This window comes from Ammodytes marinus (genome assembly GCF_949987685.1).
Source record: "Ammodytes marinus genome assembly, chromosome: 2".
NCBI lineage: Eukaryota > Metazoa > Chordata > Actinopteri > Uranoscopiformes > Ammodytidae > Ammodytes > Ammodytes marinus.
Genome location: NC_137231.1, coordinates 29,685,992 through 29,701,282, shown reverse-complemented (window position 1 = coordinate 29,701,282; position 15,291 = coordinate 29,685,992). Strand labels below are relative to the sequence as shown.

The 15,291-nt window shown below is 40.5% G+C and overlaps 2 protein-coding genes across 4 annotated transcripts in view; one reads left to right on the top strand and one right to left on the bottom strand.

Annotated features, from left to right (window-relative positions):
* The window catches only part of kank1a (KN motif and ankyrin repeat domains 1a), a 47,925-nt gene extending 41,773 nt beyond the window's left edge, over positions 1-6,152 (top strand). For all 3 annotated transcript variants that reach the window (XM_080038197.1, XM_080038196.1, XM_080038198.1), the window contains exons 6-12: positions 337-567; positions 1,045-1,132; positions 1,774-1,993; positions 3,675-3,817; positions 4,425-4,625; positions 4,853-4,951; positions 5,223-6,152. In XM_080038197.1, the coding sequence (XP_079894323.1) occupies positions 337-567; positions 1,045-1,132; positions 1,774-1,993; positions 3,675-3,817; positions 4,425-4,625; positions 4,853-4,951; positions 5,223-5,285 (1,045 nt within the window). In that variant the 3' untranslated portion in view covers positions 5,286-6,152. The remainder of the gene's footprint in view (positions 1-336; positions 568-1,044; positions 1,133-1,773; positions 1,994-3,674; positions 3,818-4,424; positions 4,626-4,852; positions 4,952-5,222) is intronic.
* Positions 6,153-6,926: 774 nt separating this feature from the next.
* On the bottom strand, positions 6,927-12,597 carry LOC307256719 (cilia- and flagella-associated protein 157-like; the record flags this gene model as incomplete). Its single annotated transcript, XM_080035802.1, has 9 exons — positions 6,927-7,023; positions 7,309-7,458; positions 7,774-7,922; positions 8,525-8,675; positions 9,058-9,179; positions 9,925-10,192; positions 10,609-10,762; positions 11,458-11,729; positions 12,443-12,597. 9 exons carry the CDS (start codon positions 12,595-12,597, stop codon positions 6,927-6,929), a joined length of 1,518 nt encoding a protein of 505 aa, XP_079891928.1.
* Positions 12,598-15,291: the final 2,694 nt, after the last annotated feature.

Below are 15,291 nucleotides of genomic sequence, written 5' to 3'. Positions count from 1 at the left end.
TTTGTTTAGGTTACTATTTCATCATTACATCATGCCTTGAACTTGCTTCTTATATATCCGTCACAAGGCTAGTTGTTTTGTCTTTGGAGGCTCAAACTTGTGATGTAAGGATTGTGGGTCACAATCACCCAAAAAAAATATGCTGATTTCCACACTTAAAGTTACTACCAGATTCAGTAGGGCCTCCGGGTAATTTTTAAGCATGCTAAATCTAACCACATGTATTGGAACATCCTTAATCTTTTTCTGCTATACTAAGTAGCAGGGAAGCAATGGCATTGGAACACCAGAGTTTTCAAGTTCCCGTGTGCCTCTGTCGCCCCCTTGTGTCTGCAGGTATGAAACTACATCGAGCGACGACTCGAGCTCCGAGGACAGCAGCTCTTCTGGGTCGGACGAGGATGAAGATGAGGTGGAGGAGGATGAGGAGAAGGAGTGTGGAGGAAAGGAGGGGAACCAGCACGTGGAGGGAGGGAGCAGGGGAGAGATCCAGCCTGAAGAGGGAGCCCGCGACGGGGACAGCAAGGACGGAGAGGACGGGCCAGAGAAGCAGGAGACGAGAGAGAGGTGGGTTAAAGAATACTACCATACAATATTCTTTTGTTAATTGCAATTTGTATTGATTTTCCATAAACAATGTATCATTTTCTACAGCAGACATTGAACCAGACATAGTATAGCTGTATTATTCAAATACTTACAAATGAGATACCCTCACACCCCACCCTAGATCGTCTTTTAAGTACAGATCTTCACAACAATGATTGTTCATTGAAGTGTTTGTCCAACAAAGGATTTCAGAAGGAGAAGATTAGATATTTTGAACTAACATACTGTGTACATACAAGTGATCAGAAGGCTGCATGAGTGTATAGATGTGTTTGTAGGTGCAAGGTCCTTTTTTGATTAGTCAGATTTTCATTTTGAGAACTTGTGAAAGAGAAACTATAACAACTACTATCAATAGACTAGATTACACTTCATTGTCCAGCTAGAGTTTGAATTTGAATAATAACTTTATTTTTTGTCTGTCTCTTTCCAAAGGCATGAGCTGAGTGAGAAGATGGTGGCTGCATGTAACGTTTTAAAGACTCACCTCAGCGACCCCAAGGCTATGAGCAGCAAAGACTCGGTGAGGAGCTTTCCTTTCTACTCTTTGTTGCTTTAAAATGTCATCTGCTATGTTTATTTTATTATAAAGTGTATTATATTGTTAGAATAACATTACCAACAATACCAATATGTGAAGAACTTTTCAATGTGACATCTGTTATGACCACTACTCAAGTCTGTTATTCTACACAAAGTGGCTTTAAAGATCAGATATCTAGTTAACTTTGAACGCCAACATGTGTGGGCATATTTTAAAAGTTCCCTTCAGTGATTCTGGAGAACGCTTGTTGTTAAATTCGTTTTTATCAAAAACAGTGACTATCTCCTCACGATCTGCTACCATTTCATACTGTTAGTGGAATTATTTTGACAACAAACGTTCTCCAGAATCTATAGACTATACCTTTTTTTAATGACTGATTCTTAAACACAATGTATCTGTCGACTGAATGATTCTCCTAACTTTATAATAAGGCTGCTGACTAATCCTGGTCTGGTATATTGGTATAATTGTCTCTATGTTGCATGTCTTTTATACGGACCTCGAGTCTCTTGAATAAAGCTGATTGATTCACATTACGTACTCAATACTGTCTATCATCACTCTTTATAAAATAAACTAAACTGACTGTCCCCCCCCCCCCCCCCTTGCCCCCCCAGAGAGCCTGTCTGAACACGGTGCAGAACGAGTGGTTCCGTGTGTCCAGTCAGAAGGCGGCCCATGCTGGGATGGTGGAGGACTATCTCCAGGGCTTCAGCTCCGTGTCCCAGGCCGTGCTGCGTCATGTGGTCAACATGGCCGACGGCAACGGCAACACGGCGCTGCACTACAGCGTCTCCCACTCCAACTTCCAGGTGGTGCAGAAGCTGCTGGATGCAGGTGAGAGCAGCGAGAATGACTCTGGATATACAGCTCCGGAGTCTGGATTTTTCTTCATCTCTACATAACTTAATGGAAATGCTCTTAATGACAAAAAAATGTATTGGAATTTGGTAGAAATGTTGTCAGTAGTTTTATATTATAAAACCAACATTTTCATTCTACTCAAACATATGCCTATAAAGAGTAAAACGAGAGACTCTGAACATTTGGAGTGGTCTCTTCATTTTTTCCAGCGCTGTATGTAATATAAGTCAAATGTTTATGAAAAGTTAGTGTAGAAATTCTAAGCTAGTAAACTAGTATTCCTGGGGTCCAGATAAAAAAAAAAGTCAATTAAACATTCAGAAACATACAGCCATAAACCACTATCAATTTTACAAACTTAAAATATACAGACAAACAAACATTACACACCACAAATATTGCAAACATAAGCCATTTATTTAAAAAAACCTGTCTAATACGAATACATACAAGACTTGAATTGTACCCTCAAAAACAAAACCTCCATAAACATAGCTTTCTATAGATATCCTGTTCTGAGTTTGGAGCATAATATCTTGTTAATGTTTCCTATTCATGTTACATGTGACTTATCGTTTGAAAGGAATCTTGTTTTCCAGTGAAATCTAAAATGTCTCAAGCTTCCTAATCCATTGAAACCTTGAGCTTATCCTTGTTTTCTTTCAAATGCAGCCAGAGTCCAAACCTCCACATGCATTTCCCCCCTTAAGTCTCCACAATACTAAGCACTAACCTCCTCTCCTGTTGGCTCCATTAACCCTTATCTCCCTCCTAAGGGATCAGGTTACTGCAGGAAGACAGCAGTATCTCACACACTTAAAGCCATGTCACTAACACTGATTTCCTCTCTGCTTCTTCCTCCTCAAAGACAGTCAGTCTTTGTCACTGATTTGGAGCAATCCACTGCACATTGTTGACTTGACTCTCAAAAGTCATACTGCCACAATCTGTGTGACTTGCTCTTTAAAGCAGTAAGTTTTTTTACAGTAAGTAAAAAAGTGATTTGACAGCAGGGGTTCTCAAGAATGGCTAACTCCACCTTTTAAGCTACAAAGCAGGACTTTTACTTATAAACTGAGTATTTCCACAGTGTGATATTAGCACTGTTCCTACTAGGACCTGGATACTTCCTCCACCTCTGCCTCTGGTGCCGCGATCTCCCTGAAGGATCAATAGAGTGTGATGAGGTCCGGGTCGCTCGCTGCTCTAAAAGCCTTTTGTCCCGTCGGCCTTTTGTGTCCTTGTTCCCTGTGACAGCACATCCAACCCCCCTGTCCCATTGTGACCCTTTGTCCACACACACCGCCCCATAACCCTTACACCTCTCCACCCACACACCCTCTGATGTGTGTGTGTGTGTGTGTGTGTGTCTTTTGAAAGGGCTTCAGGTTCTGAAAAGCCCGCTCACAGAAAGTGTAAAAGAAATTAATTTAGACAATGCGTGGCGGTCCCGGGACTGAAATGATTGACCCAAGCTTGACACAAGTTCCTCGTACATTACTGTGTTGTTGACTGACGGGCAGTGACAGTTTACAAGTCAATCGCACGCAAAAGGGTTTCATTTCCAGCAAGACCACACACACACTGAAAAAGTGTTACCTTCGGGCTACAGCAGAGAGCTTTAAACATTCCATTGTGTGTGTGTATGTTTCAGATGTGTGTAACGTGAACCAGCAGAACAAGGCGGGCTACACACCCATCATGTTGGCTGCGCTGGCTGCCGTGGAGACGCCTAGGGACATGCGTATCGTGGAGGAGCTCTTTGGGAAGGGCGACGTCAACGCTCGAGCCAGTCAGGTCAGTGAGGGGAGGTTAGAGGGCAGGGGGCAGCTGCAGGGCAACACACACACACACGGGTCAGGTTTCTGTGGAAAGTTGTACTATAGTGACACCAAGTGGTGAAGGATAGAAACTATTTGGGTTTTGTATATCACAGAGAGTTAATATCAGAATCAAGGGTGATTTTAGGATCAGAACTTAAGGTGTGCCTGACATCCTTTTTAAATTTTATGTAAACTTTTTGTATCATTATTTTGAAAAAAAAAAAAAAAACTACTTCATTTTACTGTCATTTTCGGATCATTGCAGTGGGCGAAAGTAGTGTAGAAAAAAATAAACATTTTAGCCAAGTAATAACTTTGGTTGAACTAGGATTAAAACACATCAGGTATAGAGTTAGGCACTTCAAATCATACAAAAACAATTTTGGAAAGAAATGCCCAACTATAACAAGTGATTTTTTTAAAGATATTGCGGGATTCTGCTGTCAATTGTGTGTGAAGTATTTGTCAAGAGGCTCAAATAGAGAGGTTGATTTTTGAAACGTTTTTTTGATGATAATTGTTTGCATTGATTATTTAAATGTCAACATCCAATCTTAACCCCAGTCCTAATGTTGTTCCAGGCTGGTCAGACGGGGCTGATGCTGGCTGTCAGTCATGGTCGTATGGACATGGTTCGGGCTCTTCTGTCCCATGGAGCGGATGTAAACGTCCAGGATGATGAAGGTTCCACTGCTCTGATGTGTGCCAGCGAACACGGACACGTAGAGATCGTTAAACTGCTGCTGGGGCAACCGGGCTGTGACGCCACACTCAGCGACAGCGTGAGTAACTTAACACTTGTATTACATTTCAGGGGAAAATATTCTACTTCATACTTTACCTCAGTTATTTGATATCTTAAGTTGCTTAACCCCCCTTTATTTTTAGGTGTTTGTGGTTTATTCAAGGATGTTGTGAAATTAAGATTTTAAGAAAGACGGGTCTAATAATAATTGTTTGTTTCTCTGTCTCCCTTGTGTCTCTTGTCATCCTCCTTGTCGTCCCTCAGGATGAGAGTAACGCTCTGTCCATCGCTCTGGAAGCCGGACACAAAGACATCGCCGTGTTGCTCTACGCTCACGTCAACTTCTCCAAAGCCCAGTCACCGGTACGTCCTCACCTCTCCCACCATCTTTAAAGGAACAATTCAACATGTTTACACTACCGGTGTTTGAGCTAATCTAACCTGGATGAGTGACCTATTTCTTCATAAAAAACGCACACACAGTTAAGGGTATGGCTTTATGTCGCTTTTTCTTGAGCCGAAGACTGTGACAAAAAGCCTTTAGTGCCTTTAGCATCCCTGTTCTTACAATTTCAAGTCTGTTTACATGTTGACAGTTGCATTAACCTTGTGTCTGTGTACGTCTGTTTTCCAGGGGACCCCTCGACTTGGCAGAAAGATGTCGCCAAGTCCCACACGGAAGGGCATGTTTGATTAAAAGGCCCCGCCTCTCCCCACAAACCCTGCGCTGCTATTGGTTCACGCTGAACGATGCCTTACCCCCCCAAGCACCAACCAACCAATGAGATTTCTGGAAATGTTTTTATTTATGTGCACACTTTTCTTCTTCCGTGATGAGCCCAAAGTGTCCTTTGAATATGAATGTAACCAGCTGGTGCCTCAAATCCAATCAGATTTGAACCAACATGGACACAAATCCAACGACTAAATGCCATTTTTTCCCCCCTCCTTTTCTGTAATTTAGTTTCAATTGTCGCAATTTGACTTTTTATTTTATTTCCAAAGCTCAATGTTGATCATTCAAGAGCACCAACACATCGTCGTAAGTGATTACATTTTTTATTATTTGTGTTGTTGTTTTTGAGCACATCAGAGTAGGCTGATGTAGAGTAATCCACCCACATGTTAGAGGATATATTATTTTCCTGTATATATTGCTCACCTCGAAACATCCCGCTCTCACACACGCGTGTGCCCAGCTCTACAACTCGTGCATCGATGACCAGACGTGACCTAGACTGGAGAAAAATTGTACTTTTATACAAATCCTTTGTATCTATTTAAAAAGAAGAATCGCAGTATTTTGAATATTTCCTATTACTACTCTACGACCCATGAAGTTATATATTTATCAAAGTATAGTTTTTAATGCAGATATATGTATTTCATTGTACATACGGTGGTCATTAGTTTAGTTTTTTGTCTTTGTGTCCGGTTTCTTTCTCTCCGTCTCATGTGTAATATAAACTGTCTGTCTCCTCTAGCGTTCGTCACGGTACTGACTTTCATCCTCAAATGAGAATTGAAGTGCCCGACACTTTGCCATATAACAATAAACAACGATTAAAGCATATAGATCGGTGTCTTGTCTTCATTGATGAACCACAAAGCGTAGGTAAGACGCAAAGGGAATTTAAACTTTTCCAGGTGTGTAGAAGCAGGATGGTGCTTCTCTTACCACTATTGAGTTTCCTGCTGTAGAAAATAGTTACATACGTATTTGTGGATTCAAATATTTATTTTATTTTTTTCAAACAAAGTGTTCTAAAGATGTACAAAACAAAATCAACATTAAACACATCCCAGGTTTTAGTACCAGCAATTATGACAAAAATAAAATGTTTAGAACTTTCCATGAAACGTAATGGTAAAATGTATTTGTAATGAAGTCATGAAGAACAAAATCACCTTTGCTATTTGAACAACTAGGTTGTTGAAATCTTATGACTTTAACCAACCTTTTGTTTATTTAATTAATACATCATTGCTCAGTCTGATATGAACAAATGGTATCAAACCTTACACAGATTGTTTATCTTTATTGGACATGAATAGCACAACAACAATGACTTAATAAAATATTAAATTGTATTAAACCACATGATACAGAAATATGTTGAAGTACAGGCTAAAGAGGTAATCAATCAATACATCTATAATTGTGATCTTTAGGCCTGTCTGAGCAGCTACTATGGACTTATATTGTCCTTGTGCCCTCACATAGTTGATGTGATGATAGTATAATAACTATCTATGCAGTGAACACGTCACAGTGGACATTTGGATTCAGCCATGGAGGGTCTTCTCCAACATGAGCAGGTAAGGAGTGTTGTTTCTGTTATTTGGTTTTAGTGAACGTCTTTCTGGAGCTCAGAAATCTCACAACTGAATTAGTCGAGTTGATCGAACAGGCTGCTTTCTGACTGGTCGGCTTCCTAGACGGATGGAGAGAACAGAAGAAAAACAAGTGAGAAAAGTAATTTTAAATTTTTTTCTCAAACGGTGACATATTCCTGCAAATCCTAAAATTTGAATGAAAAGTCCTTTATTAAAATGATAGCCTCTGTTCATTTAAAATAAGGTAAATGATGAGTTTGAGGTAATGTTTCATAATATTTCTGAGCTATGCGTTTCTGTCTCTACAAGATACTTCTGTGTTTTAGATATGTCCGTCTGTCCCCTACAGACTTAAGCAGGTGAACTTGGAGGTCCATACTAACCTGTACAGAGGCAGATTAGTGCTGCTGGCCCCTGGCCGTGTCCCGGAGATGATGTGTTTGGGGTTGGGACGGGGAACGAGGCCCAGATCCCCCGGCCTGTAGCGGGCCAACTCAAACTGGAAACTCAGAGCTGGGTTCAGGCTCTCTGCTCTATAGAGACACAAGAAACAGAATGATGGTGCCAGTCTGGATTTTTCTTACAACTTCATCTCTACATTACTTATTGAAAATGCTCTAAATGACATTTTTTTTTATTGTGAATTTGGTAGAAATGTTGTCAGTAGTTTATATTATAAAATCAAAATGTTAATTGTACTCAAACATATGCCTCTAAAGAGTAAAACAAGAGACACTGAACATTTGGAGTGGTCTCTTCATTTTTTTCCGGAGCTGTAGTTTCATAATGTGGTGCATGATGCAGATTAATGAGTTTAAAAATATATCCGGTGAGAGTGATTGCATTACGAGACTGCAGCAGGGTTGTTGGTTAGATGGTCTCTCTCGGTGGAGGACTTGGTGGGTGTGTGTCTGTCCAACAGCAGCAGCAGCTTCTGCATCAGCTGCTTCCACTGGACCACACAGTCCGGCTCACAGTCAGGCTCGGTGGGTGCCTCCTGTGTGGGCAGGAAAGTACATCGGTTTTCAAGCTAATATATTGTTATTTACTACTTAATTAACTGTGGTGTAAACTCACTTGTAATTTACAAGCAGCAGAATTTTGAATGGAGATTGTCCATTGAAAGTACCATTTAGTCGAGGACTAGGCTTAATCCATGTCTGTGAAACGGACCCAAAGACATGTATCTTTTCAGACTGATTTTTTCTCTTTTCCTGAAATTAGATACTAAAACATGTTTGTGTGTCCAGGGCTGCGTTCCAATACCCACACTATCTACTATTTAGTATGGTAGAAGAAAGATTTAGGATGTCCCGATTCTTGTGGCCAGATTAAGTATGGTTAGAAATACCCAGATGTCTACTACATCCGAACGAGATTTTTAGTGTTGAAAACAGCATCCGATCGACAGAGCCTCCATATGAAAACAAATGGGGATGCAAGGGATATAGAGGCAAGATCACGGTGCAATGTTATGATGAAATAAATGAGTAAAAGTATGTCCCAAGTGTATGCCTACTGCATCCTAACAAGATTGTTTTTATGATCAGATGTAGAACATAGAATAGAAAAAAAGAAAGAGTATGATATTTGTTTTACCCTGAGAGCTTGTCTGAGAGCGATGGCTGCTTCCTGCATGATGCTCTTCATCCTGCTCCTCCTCTTCCTCTCCTCCTGCAGCTCCGTCTCCAGTCCACTCAGCTCCGCTCTGTTTCTATCACTCTGATCAGACAGAGAGGCCCGCTCCTGTCTGCAAAACACAACACAACAATAACGCTGTTTGAAATGATTTGACAGTCAGGTTTGTTTTGCAGATTGTAACTTGGTCTTCAAATTCAAATAATTCAAGAAAATGAATTTCCACAAAATGTCACTTATATTTACTTATACCGGGCATATACAGTATTGCATATTATATTTTATAGGTGATATTTGCAATGTCTGTGATATGATATTTTCCCGTATTTTATAATTTTATCTTTGTATGTTGTCCCTCAGTATTCAGCTGATGTCAGGTAAAGTGTACAGGTGAACTCATTTTCAGTTTATTCATATGATGTCAGTGTGTAACTGCAGCGTGTGATGTAGATTAATGTTTATATTTAAAGACAGTAGAGACAGTGAGCTTTGACCTGAGTGTGTCCCTCTCATCCAGGGTTCCTGTGTGTTCTGTCTGAAGCTTCTCCAGTTCCTCCTTACTGTCTTTCAGCTCTGCCTGCAGACATTCACACTTTAATGTGAGCTGCTCCACCACCTGATGGAGGGAAGGGGTTTAGGGAATATTGAAATACATATTCTGTGTTTATATAATGAGAGAAAAATGAAACTGTAGCTGAGGTTTGCAGCTCCTCTGTCTACCACTGAACTTCCAGACAATCATCCTTGCTTAGCAGATACTATAAGTTGAAAAAATATATAAGATAAAAAAAGAAACATCATGAAGTTACCTATTCCTTTTTTTTAAGATTTTTGTTTTGGCATTTTCAAGCATTATTTGATAGTACAGAGTTGAAATGGGGAGACAGAGTGAGAGGGGGGATGACCGGCAGTAAAGGTCCACGGGTCAGATTTGAACCCGCGACCACTGCAACGAAGGCCGGAGCCAATATGGTACGTGCGCTATCCACTACGCCACCGGAGCGCTCCCGAAGTTACCTATTCTAAACCTGAAATATCATCTTGATCAGATACATTGGGCCATGAACAGGTAGATGTAGAAACTTATTCAAGATGGTTTATTTGTCATATGCACAACAATCACAGCAGCAGTCGTTGGCAATGCAATATAAAAGAAGAAAAAGTAAATAAGAGAAACACATAAGTGAAGAGAGCAACCCGACACCTAAATTAACACAAACAAATAATAATAATAACTGATAGGTTTTGTATAGCGCTTTTTTGGAGGTCACTCAAAGATGCTTTACATCACATAGAATATACATAAAGAAAAGAAAAACAGGAAAACAAAGAAATGCAAAGACACAGCCATTTTCTCTGACCTTCTTGCGTATGCAGCTCTGGCGCGCTGTCTCTTTAAGCATTGCCTCCAGGTTGTCTCTGTCCACAGTGAGCCGACCCTTGCTGTCCCGTAGAGCAGTGCTCTCCTGCATCAGGCTCTCTGTCTGCTCCGTCAGTCTGTCACACAGAGCCTTCACCTCAGTGTTCTCCTGCAGGGCACAGCGGGTCACCTCTGGGACCCTCTGCTCCACAAGGGACTCAACCTCCGCAGACATGGCCGCCACGTGGCTCTCCATCTCCTGCTCCAACCTTTTGACATTATCCCAATTTTTTTTTTTAATACTCCAAAAATATGAACCAAAAGTCTCATCTTCTCAATCACTTACGGTACATCAACCAAACCATTCCACCTTTCCATAATCATTCATAGAACTATTCTGAACCTGATAACAGAAGGATTTGTTCACATGTTGTCAATTGTCTGATTTATGAACCGTTTTCTTCTTAAAAAAAACATTCCAAAAAAGCATTTTTCATATTTTTGACTTGGAAACATACAGTAGATAACAGCTTGTAACTGTACAATTGAATAGTAGTGCATTAGACCTAATGTCTTACCACACATTTTTACCATATTGGTAATTTTTCAACGTTTTAGGATAGGCTTTACTCGAAGGCTATAACTGCAGGTGTAATGCAGTGAGTAAGTCAGGACTCATCCTAACCTCTTGTTCTCCATCAGAGCTTTCATCTCCAGGTTGTGAACAGCAGCTTTGTGTTGATCCGTCTGGTCCACCAGATGTTTCTCCAGAGAATCCATGGTGGACGTCAGCTGCTGCTTCTGCTGCTGAAAGTCTGCCAGACTGTCCAGCCTCGATGCTGGGAGGAGACCAGAGTTCAGTGTCAGTGAGTGGAACCAATAAGTTTGTTTTCTCTTCAAATATGTGTGTTTTTGAGTGTCTACAAAAATATAAATCTTATCAAGTATTATTATTATTATTGTGTGCCCTATGATCCACTGGTCTGTACTGTATGTGCACTAAAATTAAATCAACTGTTAATATACAGTAGAGTCTCTGTAAACTGCTATGTTGCTAGGCTGCTAGCTACAGGTGGCCTCCTCTTTGTTTACACTGCATAGCACTATTTCACAGGGCCGCTCATCTTGCTCTGATAATACTGATTATTTTTCTATCTTAAAAAGCCTTATGGAGCTGCTACAGTAAGACCCACATAACTATTTGGCCCTCATAAGAGCTGCACTCCACCCAAATAATTTTGTGCCCTGTGTTCCAAATCACATACTTTTTATTTTTACTACACTACATACTAAAGTACAGAAGAGTTTAGGGCCACAGGAGAGAGAAAAAAAATCAGATAAGGAAGATTTTTTGTGTCGAAAAAATTTCAAGAATAGATGAATACTGCAAAATGCTATTGGAGTTAGTGGGGCATCTAGGTATTTTCAGCACACTACAATTGGTGTGCATGTATTGGGACATCCTAAATCTTTTTCTGGCATACTAAATAGTAGGGAAGTATGGGTATAAGAACGCAGGCAGGGTCAGTCTCACCTAGCGTTCTGTTCTCTGCGGTTAGCCCTTTGATCCTGTCCTGGAGCTCTTGCCTCAGCTGACTGTGCTGTAGCTTCCCTGCCTCCCTGTCCCTATCGGCAGCCTGCCTCTGTCCCTCCATCCGCTCTGTCAGCTCATCCAGCTCCTCCTCCCTCTGCAGCAGAGAACGCTTGAGATACTCAACCACGTCTCTCTTCTCCTTCTCCAGTGAACTGCAGCGAGTGGTAACGTCAAGATTCTGCCGCTCCAGCTGGTCACATTTCAGCTGATATCTGGAGGAGGGAGGGGAGAGGGTCAGGCAGGTTAAGAGCTAAGGAGAACAATCCTGAACAGAGCTGCAATATTTTGACTTCAGTTTAGGTCTGTTACGCAGGGGAATACATATTCACATTCACAGAAATCTCACAATGGAGAAATACCTGTTAAAGTCCTGCATTCAAAAACTTACTCAAGTAATAGTACATAACTATTTCCAGCTAAATATAGCCTACTTATGATATTAAATGCAACATTTCTCATTGCAGCAATTATTATTTTTGAAAGTAGCAAGGCCTACTATAGCTAAATAAATGCAGTGAAGTATAAAGCAAAATAGGACTGTTTGATGTAGGCCTAATTGAGTCAAGTAGAGTGCCCAATAGCCTACTCGAGTAAAGTAGCCGAAGTAGGCCTACTTCATTATGTAGGCTAATGCACATTGAGCAGTAGCTTATGTGTAGGCCTACTTTCCAGCACTGGTTAGGAGTTTTGCTGTTAGCCTACCTCTAAAGGTTGCATAATTAAGCCTATCAAACAAATGTCAACTTAACAAAGCACACAAATAGGCCTACAGTGCAAATGAAAATAAGTTTGACAAACAAGAGTAACAACCTACAAAGAATTTACATGAAACATAATGTCATATTATGCACACTAAAGTAGGCCTAGTTTAAACGGACTTATTTTAAACAGGGAAGCTTTTATTGTCGTGTAGAAACAGTCTCACCTCTCCAGCTGCTCGTTCAAATATCGTATTTGAATCAAGTATAAATCTTTCTCTTTGTCGTCAGAAGGCGGTTTATCTACAATGATCTCCTTTTTCGCTGTTTTCCTGTCTTTATCTTGTTTTTCGAGGCTTTTCTTGTCTTTCTTTTTGGGCATTTTGTCGGACTCGGAGAAAGTTTGATAAAAGTTTCAGCGCTGGGAGGCCACGAAGAAACCAAACCACAGCGTTGCTAGGCAATGCTGCCTTCAGGGACACTTCGAGAAATGTGCGTCTTCACGCGTTTAGGCACGATTCGGGCATTGAGGCATTCATCTTGGTCTTTTAACAAATATAAGCTTGCGTGAGTGACTATTACCCATAGTACTACTAACGCATACTTAGTACCGTTATTTATTTGCTATGAAATGCGTTTTTAACAATCATTTCAAAGTGATTAATCTGCTCTGTTTGATATAATTTTGCTAAATCTGTCAGATATAAAGGCATCACCAAGTTTGTCCAGAACAGATTGAAAAGTGTAGGCTTATTTATAAAAATGATATTAAATAAAAATAAAATAACACACACACACACACACACACACACACACACACACACACACACACACACACACACACACACACACACACACACACGTATTGTTGGCAATCATAGGCTACAGTACTACACCTTACACTAAAGTCTTATACCCTATTTCTTTGTTGACTGTAGCCTATTAAAGTATCCAAAATAATTGAAATATTTGAATCTCTGCTTATTCCTAGGATACTCATAATAGGCAATAGGCCTGCAGCTATCTCATCAAGCCAAACATCTGTCACAGGTTGGCCTACTACACAATAAAGTCACTTTATCACCATTTAAATATGTCTTCATCAGAAGACAACGTTTATCTCCTATTATGTAGGAAATAGATCCACCACACACCAAATGGCCTTGACCTCTGTCCCCACTCTGATTTCCCGCTCAGTGGCTCCCCTGGGTGGTGTGAGCCAGTATTGCATGAATGTAATTCCCTGGTTGAATGATACAGTAAAATTAAATGCTATAATTTCTGTTTCCATATTTTTCAACTACCTCATCTCGGCCTGTAACTGAACAGCTCAGTGAGCACTCACACCAACAGAAAGGTTAACTGTGTTAAATCACAGACTTCATTACTGCATTATAATCCATTACTATGAGCATATGCTGTAGAGGTGATTAAACCCAGTGTTGTTACCCTGCTTTACCCATACAGCAGCAGGACCTAGGCCAGTGAAGTGTAGCGGTTATTTATGTAGAGCGGGTGATTCAGAGCTGTGTAAATGTCTGCTTTTTAATTGGTAACTTTTCACCCCCACTCTCCTCCAGTGGGATTTTAATTGGGTGCCCGTGTGTGTCTCACCTCACTTCCCTCCCTGCCTATAAATCCACTCGGCTGACTGACTGGAGGTTAATTCAGTTTCAGCTCAGTCGAGCCCAGTAAATTAATAAGATTGTATTAATTCACCACGTAGCATATCACGTAGCCGTCATGATAAAAAGATACAGTTAATATATTTAGTAGGATGCTATTGGATTTGGATGATGATATTAAAGCATAATTACAGTAATAGCCCTGTATAAACACGCAGGCACACGCACACACAGACACACACACACACACAGACACACAGACACACACACACACACACACACACACACACACACACACACTGGCTATTATAGACACATATGAGCTGCTGAAGGGAGTTAAATTGACATTTAATTGGGGGGACTAATCTGCATTAAGAGTTTCCTTTGAGGTAAAGAGATACAGTTAAATTTGACTTTGTTAGCTGGAATTTTATTAAGGCGTATAAACTCTCATGGGAAAACTCTTTCTATCAAACCTCGTTTGGATCCCCTTCAACACCCAAATACCCAGATACCCAAAGGACAACATCAACTCAGATGCATCCACTTAGAATATTATGATCGCAGAGTTGTCTTCTAAAATCTGCAAAAATCTTTGTTTTTTGTGAAAGTTGCTTTTTACCATTTTAACTCTCATATATACATATAATCCACTCCACTACAAGTAACCGTCCTTAAAGTCTGGGTATTTACAGTTTTACAGCAGAATTTCTAAATTGATGATTGGAAGAAAGTCCTATTTACTGATAGGCCTAAATTAATGTTAGATATCTATGGCAATAATAGAGACGTTAATGGAGAGAAACAGGAGAAAAATAATAACACCATAGTGGATCAAACCCACAGTGAAGGATGGTGGTGGGAATATTCAAGTATTTTGTCCTGCATAAGATCTGTAATTGTATGTGTATACCCTCTTGGGCGTCAATAGGCTGTTAGGCCATTGTGTAGCTAGTGATTGCTCTGTATTTTCTTGTTTCTGTTCAACTGCCCTAGCCTTTCTGTTGTGTTCTGGTAAAATTTGACTGATTTAAAAGTTTTCTCTCTGAAACATGTAGTTTGATGTTATAAGTCTCTATGACCGTGTTGAGAACACACAAACACACTCACTCACTCACTCACTCACTCACTCACTCACTCACTCACTCACTCACTCACTCACTCACTCACTCACTCACTCACTCACTCACTCACTCACTCACTCACTCTCTCACACACACACACACACACACACACACACACACACACACACACACACACACACACACACACACACACACACACACACACACACACACACACACACACACACACACACACACACACACACACACCTGGCAACCCCAATGGGAACCACACCTGGTGGCAGTTCTCGCAAACAATTGCAACATTGTTTCAATATCAAATTTTCTCCAGCACAGGTGCATAGAGCTTCTTGAGGCCTTGCTCAA